At 36.5% G+C, this 14,440-nt stretch overlaps 1 protein-coding gene across 2 annotated transcripts; it reads right to left on the bottom strand.

The window, feature by feature from the left end:
• Nucleotides 1-246: 246 nt before the first annotated feature.
• LOC134231165 (uncharacterized sodium-dependent transporter HI_0736-like) lies at nt 247-11,387 on the bottom strand. Of its 2 annotated transcripts, XM_062713092.1 has the most exons (14): nt 11,243-11,387; nt 10,288-10,623; nt 9,763-10,125; nt 5,998-6,127; nt 5,594-5,777; nt 5,321-5,435; nt 5,027-5,228; nt 4,675-4,837; nt 3,758-3,892; nt 1,529-1,668; nt 1,339-1,430; nt 1,084-1,235; nt 731-860; nt 303-579 (listed from the first exon to the last, which is right to left on the bottom strand). In XM_062713092.1, exons 2-14 carry the CDS (start codon nt 10,609-10,611, stop codon nt 427-429), a joined length of 2,283 nt encoding a protein of 760 aa, XP_062569076.1. In that variant the 5' UTR covers nt 10,612-10,623; nt 11,243-11,387; the 3' UTR covers nt 303-426. The 2 variants fall into 2 exon arrangements, with proteins under 2 accessions (XP_062569075.1, XP_062569076.1); XM_062713091.1 differs by lacking the exons at nt 9,763-10,125; nt 10,288-10,623; nt 11,243-11,387 and adding an exon at nt 6,922-7,025 and having other exon boundaries at nt 247-579.
• Nucleotides 11,388-14,440: the final 3,053 nt, after the last annotated feature.

The raw sequence follows: 14,440 nt of genomic DNA on the forward strand, positions 1-14,440 counted from the left end.
TACATGAGTATTTTGAAAATGAATTATCTTTATTTATAAGCATCAGAAAACTCAGAACAGAGACAAATTATTTATTCCTGTCACAGCTATAATTAATAGAAGTGCTGTTTATCCATGTATTTGCCTGTTCCTTTCATCTCATTTTATTCTCTCACACCATTTATGTCATGGTACATATTAGGTATATGTCAGAGGTACAAAAAATATATTATTTCTGTCATGAAACATGAATAAAATGTAATTTAATTATTGCCAAGAAAATCAAACAAAATGGATTAGTTTAAGTATTTACAACTTGTTTTTGAATTTGTTATAAAACGTACAATGTATTGAAGTAAAAATAAAAGTTAAACCAGATATCTACATGTAAAAATATAATTCGAGAACACCGTTAAAAAAAAACAAAAGTGGAGCGTCTGAGAAGTTCTATAAATTAACTTCCTTGTATGAGACTTCCGCTTCCTGTGACGTCTGCAGCACCTGTTGTCCTAGTAATTTGACGGTCTCCTCATCCCCTCGTCTGCGACAGCATAGATACAGCATATTGATGGACACCAGGAGAACCATTAGTGTGGCCCACTGAAAAGAAAGATCACTCGGAATCAGGAGGAGAGAAGGGATGCTAACAAATCATATTTCTGTATGTTTTACATGAATTTGATAGCACCCGTTAGAGGTGGTAGATAGTTTGTAACACAATTTTTATGTATTTATAACTGAGATTTTGTACCTGTACTACAGTGATGACCAGTGTTTCCCTCCCGAATTCGTACCATTCCTCCCCGTCCCCTGAGTCTCCATCAATCAGATCATACGCCCACCATCCGATAATGAACAGTGCTTCTAAAGGGGCGATTATTCTAAAATACATTCAAGGTAATATATGTTGTGTGACTTGGAAGGAAATCAGCTTCAACAATAACTACAGTATAAGAGGTAAAGGGCTCCGCTCTGGTAATTGTCTGTTTCACCTCTGCCATGCCTAAATGTACGGTGTGCCTCATATTATTTTCAAGGATGGTCTAGCGAAGTTGACACAAACACTGTAAGCGTAACAAAAAAAATTCCAAAATAAATTCTTACTTGACAATCCATTCCCACACACGCGGGAGTTTCCAGTCTCCAATACTATAGCTGTTAAACATATTTTGTCGAAACTTTCTGGTTCCGTAAATAACCACCATTAGTTGTAGAAAGAATCCATTGATAACAAGAGCAAATCCCCAGACAAAGTCCTATCATGGGAATAAATAAAAGGGTGTTCGAATCGTTTGTGACTTGTGACGTCAGAATGACAAGTGCGGATTAATTGAACCACATGTCTAAGGAAAACCTTACCTGATTGGTCAAAATATCTAAGTTGAGGGCGGAAGCTAGTCCTCCTAGAAATACTAATGTTACCGTACAGGGCATGCCGAATTTCCTGGGAACTGAAAGTTCAAACAGCAGACCAAAGATTAGCTTTCGAACACAGACATGCAGGAGGAGTAACGTTCTGATATTCGCACTAAATTCAATTTTTTTTTACCTCCAAAGTCGTATAAGGTGTGTGTGACCATTTCCATGTTTGCTACCAGAGAAGTGATGCCAGCCATAGACAGACAAGCGAAGAATAGCACACAGAGAACTCGACCAAACACGCCGATCGTGGAAAACAAAACAGGGATCCTAATAATGAAAAGGTTTGTTTAATTTCATAGAATTCAATTATTTGTTAAAGTAAGGCTGTTTAAAATTAAAACTACGTTTAACGTCACCCGCGCGCGTAGGTTTATGAGAAATTCGTCTTTGAAAAAAACAAACAATTCGGAATTCCGTATGTCCGTTCCGGTTTGGTTCTTCAATTAGCGACTGAATTCTGCTTCCCGTAGTGACAGAAATAGCACTAAAGTCAAGCTAGCGGCCAATAAGCTAGCGGCCAATAACAAAAATATTTATCGACTATATTTAAGTGTTTATCGAACCCGATGTAAAAACAAAGATTTATTAATTAATGTCTGGCGCCCAAACTAGGAATTGTGCCACTTAGGGGAGCCCGAGATACTGGGGCTCGAAGGCGCCCCTGTTGATTTCCGGTCTCAAAAGGGACCCAATTTACACCGTTTCTGGGCGCCAGGGCGCCAAATCCAACCCTATTCTCTGATACTTATATGTACTATAGGGGTCTAGAGAGGGCGCCTGGCGCCCAAACTAGGAATTGTGCCACTTAGGGGAGCCCGAGATACTGGGGCTCGAAGGCGCCCCTGTTGATTTCCGGTCTCAAAAGGGACCCAATTTACACCGTTTCTGGGCGCCAGGGCGCCAAATCCAACCCTATTCTCTGATACTTATATGTACTATAGGGGTCTAGAGAGGGCGCCTGGCGCCCAAACTAGGAATTGTGCCACTTAGGGGAGCCCGAGATACTGGGGCTCGAAATAGCCGCAGTTAAGGCAGTTGGTTAAAGAAAACTAGAGAATTAAAGACTTTGGGACCATAAATGTAAGTAAAAAATAGATTATTTTATGATTATATTAATGACAAAGTCTTGTTTGTTGATTTTTTTTTGTCAGTCTTCGAATCATATGTACAGACTGACAGTGACAGACTCAGTGCGATATTCTATTGGCTGAAATTTTCATTGTATTTTGGAGAGAATCGAAAAAAAAATTTTACTGAGTGGAAACTGTGTCATAAACCAGGATTTATATACAGTGAAAAGCATCATTTAAATCCTACTAATATGTTTCATATTAAAAATATTTCTGTAAAAATCGAAAGGAACAGTAATGAGTAAAGTAATCGATTTCTTCATAATTTATGTACCTACAAATAGCTACAATTTTTGGGAAAGATAATATACTTGTCATAACCATTTGAGCAGGGAGAAGCTTACCGAAGATAGGGCCTTTCAAGTGAAGGAGAGTAAGGAAAGTGGTTGGGGTATTCCAAGATGTGAAGAATCCCGTCTTTTGTGTGGAATTCAAGGTATTAAAGATAAGCTAACAGCTATAAGTATGGTCCAAATATTAGTATTCACACTTTCAAAACTTAATGCTAGTAGATTTTGTACTAAGAAAAAATACGACATAATTCAATTTGAGGATATTTCAACATGTACACTTTTAAATATTGTCATCAATAATTTTGATTGTAGATATTGATCAACTTTTCCCACAAGAAGAAGCATTTGCCTCCAGGGCATGGACCTGTGGCAATATGAATCCAAAGGACAACTAAGGCCTAGTTAAAAGCCACTTTCCTGCACATTCAGTCTTAGACTACATTGTTTGCTAACAATAGGACTCAAACTGATTTACATACTAAGGAAAAACTCTGCTAGGGAAATTAATCTTAGGTGCCATATCAATTAAATGCTCTTATTACTTAATTGTAATGTTTTTAATGTACTGAATAGGTTAATTTGAATAAATTCACAATTGTTTGAAAATTTTGTTTGTTTATTTTTTTCCTCCCTCCCTCGTAGGTTTGGAACTTTAGATGTGACGTTAAACGTAGAATTAACTTTAAACAGCCTAAGTTCAAATATTTCTTTTTAGATTGTGATTCAATTGAATCACAAACTCACAATTTCTCTATTTTAGCCACTTGTTTGATAAGGGAAAAGCTTTATGGAGTATCATAATCTTGCAAGACAACATTCATGTACCACTGATTAATACTAGTATCGTTGTTCACACTGTCAATGGGTTGCATTGACAAACTTTCACTTGGATTAACTAATTCATTACATGTATGCAAGACGCCCTTGACTCACCATATGAAGGTCAGACCCGTACTTCCGGGTCCAGATCGCTTCATTATATCCAGGATTCCCGGTTTGGAGATGTTTGGCTCCAAAGCAATCATTGTGGAAAACACGGTGGCGAAAAGCATTATCCCGCATATTAAGCTGAAAACGAGACAAGTGTCTCAACAGAAATCAAGGCAATGTCATCATTTCTCTCAAATTTTAATAGAAAATAAATTTTTAAAGAAAAAATGAATCAAAATGGATAACATTACAAAAAGAATTCTGATAATAATGACATTATTTGCATGTACAGCAAAAGGCCTTTGGGCAAATTAAGTCGCCTTGGTTTTTTTTTTAAAGTTTAATATGGCATAATTCAAACGTTGCAATATATATTCGATCTTTTTCATTGTTTAACATTGTCTATGTCATATGAGATTGTTTAACATTTCCCTTATTATAATGAAATTGTTGAATAAGTCAATTTGTCATATGAGAGATTTTTTTTTATCATGACCAAATATCATATGAGATTATATAACTTTTGCCTGAACATGATAAGATTGTTCCTCATTGCCATGAAGGTGATGAAATTGTTTAACATGTCATTTTATTATGAGATTGTTAAATTTTGTTATTATCTAACAAGATTGCATAACATGCTTATCATACTTGTTTTACACCGTAATGAGATTGTTCTCAGGACCCTTTGTGACCTGATGAGATAAATCTCAAGATCCTTTACCCGATGAGATTGATTACATGACCCTTCACCTGATGAGATTGATCGCGTGACCGGATGAGATTGACCACATGACTGTGACGAGATTGACCACATGACCATAATGGGCTTGTCAAGATCACATAGTCATGATGAGGTTGATCACATGACTTTGTTGAGATTGGTCACGTGACTCTTCATCAGATGAAATCCTTTTTACCTGATGAGATTGTTGATAGAGGGAATGAAGAGTCCGTATTTGACAATGCTGTTGTCCACCGTCATAAAAGAAGCATAGGGTATCATGAGTCCCATCCCGGCTCCGGTGTCAAACGCGTTCTGACTCAGGGCGTCTACCCAAAGGCGGGGTTCACCGAAAGATTCTTAAACAGAGTAAGGAAATCATAAACAAGATAAACCTAAAATTACTTCATAGCGAATAGACATCATTTCAAGGACGCATAATTAGATGAACATGTATAAAATATTTTTAAAAGAATATTTTTTCGAAATGTAACACAAATGACTGATAACCTGAGTACATTTCTACCTGCTTATTTCTTAATTTTTACCCCAATGAGGCGTGAAGAGAAACTTGATGCCGACGTCAGCGTAATCTCTGGTCAGAGACCAAACAAAAGTGAAGAGAATGATCAGTAGCAGAAGCGGAACCAGGAACATGTTGGTTTTCTCTATTGTGTTCACTCCCTTCACCACTGCCAGTCCAGCCAGGAGTGCAGCCAGCGCATGCGTGAGAACTGGCCAATTACTGTCCTATTTAAAAATAAAATGTGTAAATTAAAAGTTTGAAAAATGAGCAATGATTTCGTATTGTTCTAAATGTAGTAAAATCTTTTCGAACACACCTTTGCAAAATCGTTGAATATTGTTTCGCCTGCTTCAGCTGTTTCCGGTAGATCGTTTGCAATCATGTAAACAAAGTAGTACAAACACCACCCGAGCACCACCGAGTAGTAGCATCTAAAAATAACAAGACAAATATATAAATTCTAGAATTTACAGCTAACGAAATAACAATGGAGATCCACTGCACATTATCATAACGTAATACTACGATCGATGCAATTTGTATGCCAATCATTCAATGTTTGAAATATATTTTAGAATTTACAACTAACGATATTAGAAAAGTAACCATGGAGATCCATGCGCCACACCAGGCTGCGCCCTCTCCTAGGATAGCTCGGAATGAACCAATCACAGCTCTCCTTGTATACCGTCCTGTTCCATACTCAATCAACAGCATAGGGCTGGACCACAGAACCAGAAACAGGACCCACGCTAACAGGAAAACCAAACCACCTGAGAAGCAGCAAAAATGTGCATAATTAATATATGATTCATGCAGGATATTAACCCCTGCCATTGTGCAGTATTTTTTTTAATTGCATGTGGAATTTTGGGAGGCACAATTCAAATGGATTATCTTTTCATTCTTCAGCAAACTAAGAAACAGTATAGCTATGAGCATTTTATGATATATTTTATTGCTAAATGCCTGTAAAAGCCCAATTAAACTAACCTTTCTCTTCGCTGTTGGAGGCCAGTATCCTTGGAAACCTCCATATGTTCCCTGTCCCGACCACAGAACCGAGACAGGAGCAGATCAGACCGAGGCGGTTATGGAAGTGTGGACGCTCCTCGATCCTCAGCTACATATGACAGTAATTAAGGGGGCATTTTAAAAATTTATTTGATAAAATTAAGAAAAAGACGCCACTGCACTGTTTATGTTTGTTTTTTCTTATTGATAATCACAATAAAACAAATTAATTGTATTCACTTTCCTTGTATTAATACAAATTCATGTTATCGTTTTTATAGCTGCAGAACTGTAGCTTGCTGGTCTGAAAAAAATAGGATCGGAGGATACATGTATCCGTCATGTACACTGTATGCTCCTTTCAATAATCAGATAAATGATAAAAGTCGTCGACAAATTAGTGCAAATAATGATCTAATAATTAATACGAAAAAAGAAAAACGCCAGTCATGATTCGACTTAATGAAAGTTTGTATAAAAATTTAAAAAACTAACTTTTTGAATAAATTATGCTTCATTTGAATACAAAAATAGGTATGCTGATAACATGGCACAATTAGTACCCATGGGAATTCCAGATTGTTGGAATACCCGATCTATAAAACATTACAAAAATATAAGAATCTGTTGCATCTTTCACTATCAACTTCAGAGCACTTGTGTGAATAATAAGATTTTATTTAAAATAATAAATTTACGAGTTCCATATTTATTGAAAAGGCACCTTTCTATGGTATCAAAAGGCCTGAACTTTATCATGTGAAATGATTACCTTTTCGACCATAAAGTGATATTGTTTATATTCATCAAATTACTAGTATTATTAAAATATGGAAACAAGATGTGGAATATCATGAAAACTATTGCTGTAGTATATTTCTTCGTAAAGTTTCAGAATCTTACCGCATCACCCATTGTGTTGTTTTGATTTTGTTATCCAACCATGTTTATAATGTAAATTTATCACTGAACATGAAATAGGGACCGCCTTATCACGAGTATGTACCCGATAACGAATGCACGGGCTGCTGATCATATGATTAACTGTTACCGAATCAAATATTGTTCATATACCTGTGTGATAAAGACATAAGACTATAATTATAGTCCAGGTACATGCACACCTATCCGATATATCTTCGGTGCAACCGTGTAAATTTTCCTTTTTTCTGTAAAGCATTTTGTTTGTCTGCTCGCCAGCGTGGAGCAGTGGTAAGACTTAAAGAGCGTCTGCTCTAGAGTCGCGAACTAAGGAGTTCATTCTTACGTTGCGGGTTCGAATCCCAGAGTGGGACGTGGAGACCTGTCCTTCGGATGAGACCGTATAAACCGAGATTCCGTGTCGCAGTAGGTGCTGGCACGAAAAAGATCCATCACTGCTCGAAGGCCGTAAGTGTCGAGCATAGGTAAGAATTTGTAGGCCTCTATCGGCAAGTGGTAGCGTCTCCATACGAGTGAAAAATTATCGAGAGGGACGTTAAACAACAAACAATCAATTAATCAACCGTTCGTCTGTTTCTTTGTTCTTTCATAAGTGGACATTTGACCTTGACCCGACTTCTCCATGCAGTTTAAAAGGATTAACGATAGATGTTTCTTTAAATAAAGCACATGTTTTTGGACAAGAGTATTAGACGTGGAAGAGGTCTATCAGAGCCATTTCTCAGCTGACAAACTTGTAACCAAAAATTAAGGTTGACCTTAAGGTCAGACGATACGTTCCCCAAATTTCTGTTTTGTATATAATACATGTACATAATGTTCATAATGTATGAAAAATTTACATAATTTTAATTACTTTGTGATTTCTAAACCTGTTTCTAATTGTTTTTAAAAATTTGAAACACTAAAAATGTGATTTTGGCAAAGTTAATTTTTTTCCCTAAAGGATTATATAAGAAATGCCATCATCTGATATCTCGCACAAATGCCTGGTAACGTACCTCAATATTTTGTAAGTAAACATGTTATAGTAGTATTTATTTGATGACAAAGTCTTGGAAAAAATTATATATTATTGAGGAACGTCTCGTCTGTCCTTAAATTGCGTTAGCACTTCCTAAAGGACAACCTTACGTGGAACTTTATAATGTACATTTATTTCTAAAACGTTTTGAAATCCATGTTCCCCGGTGCCAGGCATCGTGTCTTAGACTTAGCTTAGTTTGTCTTTGAGGAAACTCCTTCGAAAAATTAGATACCTCGTTTACATTATTCTGAAGAACATCTTGTCCTCTATCAAAACTCTATTTAAAATGAATTAGTTCCTGAAGTCAAAGAGGGGCTTAGGTTGACCAAATAAAACAAAAGGATAATTACTGAACATTTACATGTACGATTGAGGCATAACCACTTCAGAAATTTATTAAACAAACCGTTTGAATGATAACATTAAGCCATTAGTTTCCTACGGAAGAGTGAAACTTATGTCCCATTGATGGGCTAAGTTAATCGCACCTTCAAATAAATTTCACCTTTCATACTTCCTAGTTCAGAAACTCTAGGAGTAAAACTTTATATCGGATAATATAAATTCAAAACCCTCACCCAACTAAAGTCACCTCACCGATTTTTTTCTCATAAAAAATCTGTCATTGCCATATTTGTGATAAGATCTACACCAGCAAATCGAAAAATTACCCAAAACAAACGTTCTATTAAATCTACCCTACATTCTCTACATAAAAATCAACAACCTTGTTAATTTATATATAGAGAGGGTAGATATTTTTATAAAATGTAAGTTTAAGCAAATTTTCTGAATTGATAGGATAGATTCTATCACAAATGTGTCATCCATATATAATGTATGTGAAAAAAGTCGAACAGGCCCGGGGGTCTATATTGGGGGGGGGGGGGGGGTCCTGTCCTCAAGCACCTGTGCCTCACACGAGTCCAGTGTTCTACTTCCTGGTTGTCGGAGTTTGTCGTAACCCTGATAATAGTACTCAGGTGATCGTTAGGGCCCACAAACCTCGTGTTATCAGACACTCCTTATACAGGACTGATTAAGGAAATTTATTTACACTTGTGGCAAAACTAATAAAAGTATACTCTAAGCTGAATGAAGTAATGAAATTTTATGAATGGTTACTCTGTAATAACAGAAAAAATCTGCAAGGGAGATCGATACGAGTCTGTAGGGAAAGTACAGACGAACCCGGAACAATATGGTCGAACTTATCTTCTACCCACTGCTCCGAAGAATGGAATTAAAGCGCCTTGTTATTTTATCGTGTCTCCCGATTACAAAATAAACAACGATACAAACTTCAACCTCAAATAATACGTCAAGGTATTCCAGCATGACGTGTTCGTGGCAATTTATCCATATGCAAACATCTTTTGGTCCAAGACTTACACAATATTTATACAAGACTTATACAAAAAAGAAAATAATTCTAATTCAGACAATTTTTTATTTGAAGTTTTCTTTTTTTCTTCTTTTTTTTTCTTTCTTTCTTTTTTTTTTTTTTTATAAAATACAACCATTATTATCACATAGTAACAAAAAGCAAGGGTTAGAAACAAATGTTTAATTCCTAAATATGTGCCATTTTGTGGTCAGAATGTTCTTGACTTTTGATTGTTTTACAAGTATCTACTGATCTAAGTTTGTCCAACAAGCATACACACCATATTCTACAACAACCAGCACTGGTCACTTTACAAATCGGATCTGCAAGGAGGAAAACATTCTCTGAAAGCTCTAAATCACAAAATTTACATACAAGTTCAGTCCGCCAGGTTCTTGTTCATGAATTGGGTCAGTCTACTTAACGCCAGGTCGCAGGCTTCCTTATTGTAGTTCGGACCGCTATAATTAGTGAAGGCGTGGTTAGCCCCGGGGTACGAGTACATTTCGTACTTCACTCCCTTGGCTTTGAATTTCTCCTCCAGTTTTGCTGCGTCTTTGGGCGAGGAGAAACCTTCTAGAGCATCAAGCTGACCAAAATGACACTGTACGGGACATTTAATGGAAGAAACGTCACAGAGACTCTCGCCTGGAATTCCATAAAAGGGTGCTGCTGCATTAATAACTTCCTGTTCTAAAGCCGCGGTAGCTAGTGTAAGGGCACCGCCCATACAAAATCCGGTCACGCCCACCTTAAAGACAAAGAGAAGTTTTAAAAAAATCAGTTTTTACACGTAAAACTAGATCCAACAAATAATACTGTTTATCAAGCTACAAAAGTCCTATAGTTTTGTGTAATTACATTGAAGTTTCCTATCGTGGCGATGGTTTACAACATGTAATGTTTTACATACCTTGGTACATCCTATCGATTTCAGGTGTAATGCTGCGGCTTTGATATCCTTAACGGCGCCTGGCCAGTCCAGGTTATTCATCAAATGGCCGGCTTCTTCGTTGTCCTTGGCCACTTTTCCGCGGTAAAGGTCAGGGACGATCGTAACAAATGGTCCCATATCTGCTATGTCTTTAGCCTCCTTCTGGATTTGCTCATTCATTCCCCACCATTCTTGGATGACCACCAGCCCTTTCTTGCTCTTTGACAAATGTTCATCAAACACAACGCAGGGTAATTCACCCTGAGAGTTCTCAGATTTTACAGAAATTTTTTTTCCACTCATGGTTTATGGAATCTAGAAAAATAAGAAAAAAATTGTTTTAGAAAAGTTAAGTAAAGCTACGTACATTAATATAGGGATGTATTCCCATTCCATTCTTTCAATCCACCAGAAACATGATGTTTTGTCATGTCAGGTAATAGTCCCCCCAACCCCCACTCCCCCCCCCCCCCAAAAAAAAAGCGAAAAAATTAAAACTAATTTTATCAGTCGCAATATATATGACTATGGAATTTTCCAAAACTGCCTTTCCAACTGAAACTGAAAATATTAAAGATGGGTATCTTTATTTTGTCCTATAATTTGGCATTTTTCCTCTATTAATATAGGGAACTTTGCATCTCAGGTCGAATCTAACCACCCCCCCCCCCCCCAAAAAAAAAAAAAAAAAACAACAAAAAAACTTACAAACACACATAACCCTTTCAATAATTAAAAAAAACACGTAAAATCAGATTTATTCAATTAAATAGAGATACATGTAACACTCAATAAAAGTTAATCGATATTGATGAAGAAAATGGGTCTCCATACATTTTTCAATCTGTGTTCTTGAAATATTGTCCAACTCGACATGCATCATCACATGTTGTCATCTTAGTTTAGACAATACATTTCCCTAATTTCTGCTTACCTTTATCACTCACCGTTGCTGACAGACAGAATCACGCACAGGCGTCCTCCAAGAGAATATATAGGGGTTCCCCAATCAGGTGCGCCGCGCCACTTCCCGGTCGATTTCTTAGTACGGAAAAACAAAGGAGTAAAAATAAATACAAGTCAAGTCCACGTTTGTACTTCCATGAAATCTTAAAATTTCGGCGTTAAAGAAAAAGAAAATGTCAAAAAGTAAAATGTCTCACACTTTTTAAGAATGAAAGAAATAAAATGGCAAATAAAAAAATATATATTTAGCTCATAGTAACCTTCATCGTTCCGTTCGCTCCGTTCACATAACAATCCGAGTTGTCCTTCGTAACTCACATTACTCATGTGTGAATCTTGTGAAAAATTAATTTTAACGGGTAAAATGTATTTAAATCTGTTCTAATTTTTGTAAAGAATAAGGGATGGTATATTTAACATAAATTCTTTTTACTTATAAACCAAAAATTTCGAACAACGAGAGTTTGGTATATGCAGGAGATACACATTTGTTAAATTTTTATTACACGTGGGAGATAAAATGTAGCATTAGTTAATTATAACATCACCCAACCACCCTACAAACACACCCACCCTTCCTCTCTCTTTCTCGGCTCTTTGTTTTAGAATGTCATTTACCACTTTCTAGGAAATTTTTACCAATCGGAAAACCCATAACGCCAAAGATAATTCTAATCAACATGTATAGCAGAAATTTTCATGCCTCTTTCAGTTTCAGAATTTAAATATTGATTGAAGATCAGCACTGATATAGCCGGGCAAAATACACAGTGTCGTCACAAAAACACAGAAGCAAAATTAGGAGTACCGAATTTAAATATACGATAAAAGTAAATTTAAAGCAAAGATAAAACTGAGACAAAATGACTCACACATCCTGTTACCAAAGGAATGCGGAACAATCCCGCAAAACGAGCAGGTATGGTCAAAGTCACCCCATAAGGGACATGGATTTGATGTCTTTCCAAAAAAAAAAAAAATAAATTATAAACATTGAACAGTGCATATATATGGGATCAAATCTAGGGAGAATACCCAATAATGAACTTTCTATCATTTTTTTCTCTCCTAGTACCAGGTATAATATTTGATTATTATAATTAAAACCTAAAATATCTACAATTGTTTCTCAAATGGGATAAGATGCCTCAAATGAAAAAAAAATCAGAATATAGGCATTAATTGTTCTTTTAAAATTCGTGAAGTGCAATGACCAGAAGAGCTTATGCGATAGTAAAGTGTCCGTCGTCCGTCCGTCCATTTGTCTGTAAACAGTTTTTTTTTTCAAAATGCTACTCTTCGGAGTCCAACAGTTTTGGTTTGATTTTAATATTACTTTACACACAAGAAGACTACACTAAGGTTCATTGCAGTGGTTAGAGCGTCTTTGGTGGAGTCGCAAAGTAAGGAGTTTATCCTTACGTCGCGAGTTCGAATCCCACTAAGTCGCCCGCATGGCGCAGTGGTTAGAGCGTCTGCCCTAAAGTCGCGAAGTAAGGAGTTCATCTTCGAGTGGGTTCGAATCCCACTGTGGGACGTGGAGACCGGTCCTTTTGACAAGACCGTATAAACCGAGGTCCCGTGTCGCAGTAGGTGCTGGCACAAAAAAAAGATCAATCACTGCTCAATGGCCCTAAGTGCCGAGTATAGGACAAAATATGCAGCTCACCACCGGCAAGTATAGTGGCGTCTACATATGAGTGAAAAAATTCTCGTGAGGGACTTTAAACAAAATACAGTCAATCTTGACAATCGAATCCCACTCTCCAGAGGGACGTTAAACAACAAACATAACATAATTTAGTGCATCTGTATTTTTTTAAAATTTCGATGAACGGTATTGCCTTAGTTACTAAAATAGAAAATTCTGTGAAATTCATTGACACACCCTCTACAGTTTTGGTCCAATTTCAATATAACCTGGTACACAAGACTACACTAAGGTACATTATATTTATTGCTGTCTGTTGCAATGTTTCAAAATCTGCTGCTTTTATTTTGTTATACATACAGAACAGTAGAGCTACAGTCTCATCAGAGACTTCCGGTTCTTTGTTGAGTCGGAAAGGTTTGAAAAAATCTCTGAGAGATATTTAAAAAAAACATAAAAACTTGAATTTGAGCGGAAATATATATGTGTGTGAGTTAATAGTTTGGCAAAAAAACAAAAAAATTCAGAAAAAATTTAGATCGAGTCGGTGGCCCAGAAGCCAGGTGTTAAAAATAGCCTTTTGTTTTAAAATCTTGAATTTCTTTTTGGAACTCAAGAAATTGGAAAAATACTACATAGGCATAAGGACCTTAACGGTCACCCAATTATAATACTGTAAGTAATCCAGAGATGTAATAAATCAAAGTAAACTGATAAATGGAGGATGGAGGTATGCTGCCAAAAACGTAGGACAAGGTAACAAGTCATCATGTAAATTGAATTACTTACACTTCCTTGTGAAATTACACTCCCAGTTGTCGCTATCAATATGCACATTAAACTTTACAATAGTCTGAAAGGGGTACCCATACTTATCTTATAGTTTGTTTGCTTAATTAACACCTATTATCAGCGACGATTTTCAGAGAAATTCTACACTTTTGATGTATGATAAATACAGCCTCACCATACAAAAGAACCTCTTACCCGCTGTCAATTTCACAATAAGACTCAATGGTTATTACAATCAAGACAACAATTTGATTGCTTGATGAGATACACTCTTCAAATAAGACGAAAAAAGATTTTAAAGAGAGAGGCTATTTTTGACCTTGACCTAGAAATTTTGTTCTAGGTCACTGCACATCCATTGACCACTGGCACTCTGTGAGTTAAGTATGAGCCACATTGGACAAAGGCAAGAGAAGACATGCTCCGGACAAGGATTTTTCATATAATTCTGCTATGACCTTAACGTTTGACCTAGAAACATGATTAAAGGTCACTGCACAACCTTTACCCAAAGGCACTGTGTGGGTGAAGTGTGGGCCAGATTAGGTCAGGGAAAGAGAAAATATGCTCCAGACAAGAATTTAAACAGAAAGGCTTATTTTGACCTTGACCTAGAAACTTTGTTCAAAGTCAATGCACATTCTCTGACCACCAGCACTCTGTGAGTGAAGAATGAGCCACATTGGACCGATAGGAGAGATGATATGCTCCTATCAAAGATTT

This window comes from Saccostrea cucullata, unplaced genomic scaffold (genome assembly GCF_032062105.1).
Source record: "Saccostrea cucullata isolate Sc308-1 unplaced genomic scaffold, CSIRO_AGI_Scuc_v1 ctg645, whole genome shotgun sequence".
NCBI lineage: Eukaryota > Metazoa > Mollusca > Bivalvia > Ostreida > Ostreidae > Saccostrea > Saccostrea cuccullata.

Excerpts from the sequence above, each read along its gene's own strand:
- LOC134231165 (XM_062713092.1), bottom strand. The coding sequence starts at position 10,611 with ATGAGTGGAAAAAAAATTTCTGTAAAATCTGAGAACTCTCAGGGTGAA. Across the intron at positions 10,126-10,287 it reads AATCGATAGGATGTACCAAG|GTGGGCGTGACCGGATTTTG; the intron begins GTATGTAAAACA and ends TTTGTCTTTAAG. Across the intron at positions 5,778-5,997 it reads CTCCAACAGCGAAGAGAAAG|GTGGTTTGGTTTTCCTGTTA; the intron begins GTTAGTTTAATT and ends GCTGCTTCTCAG.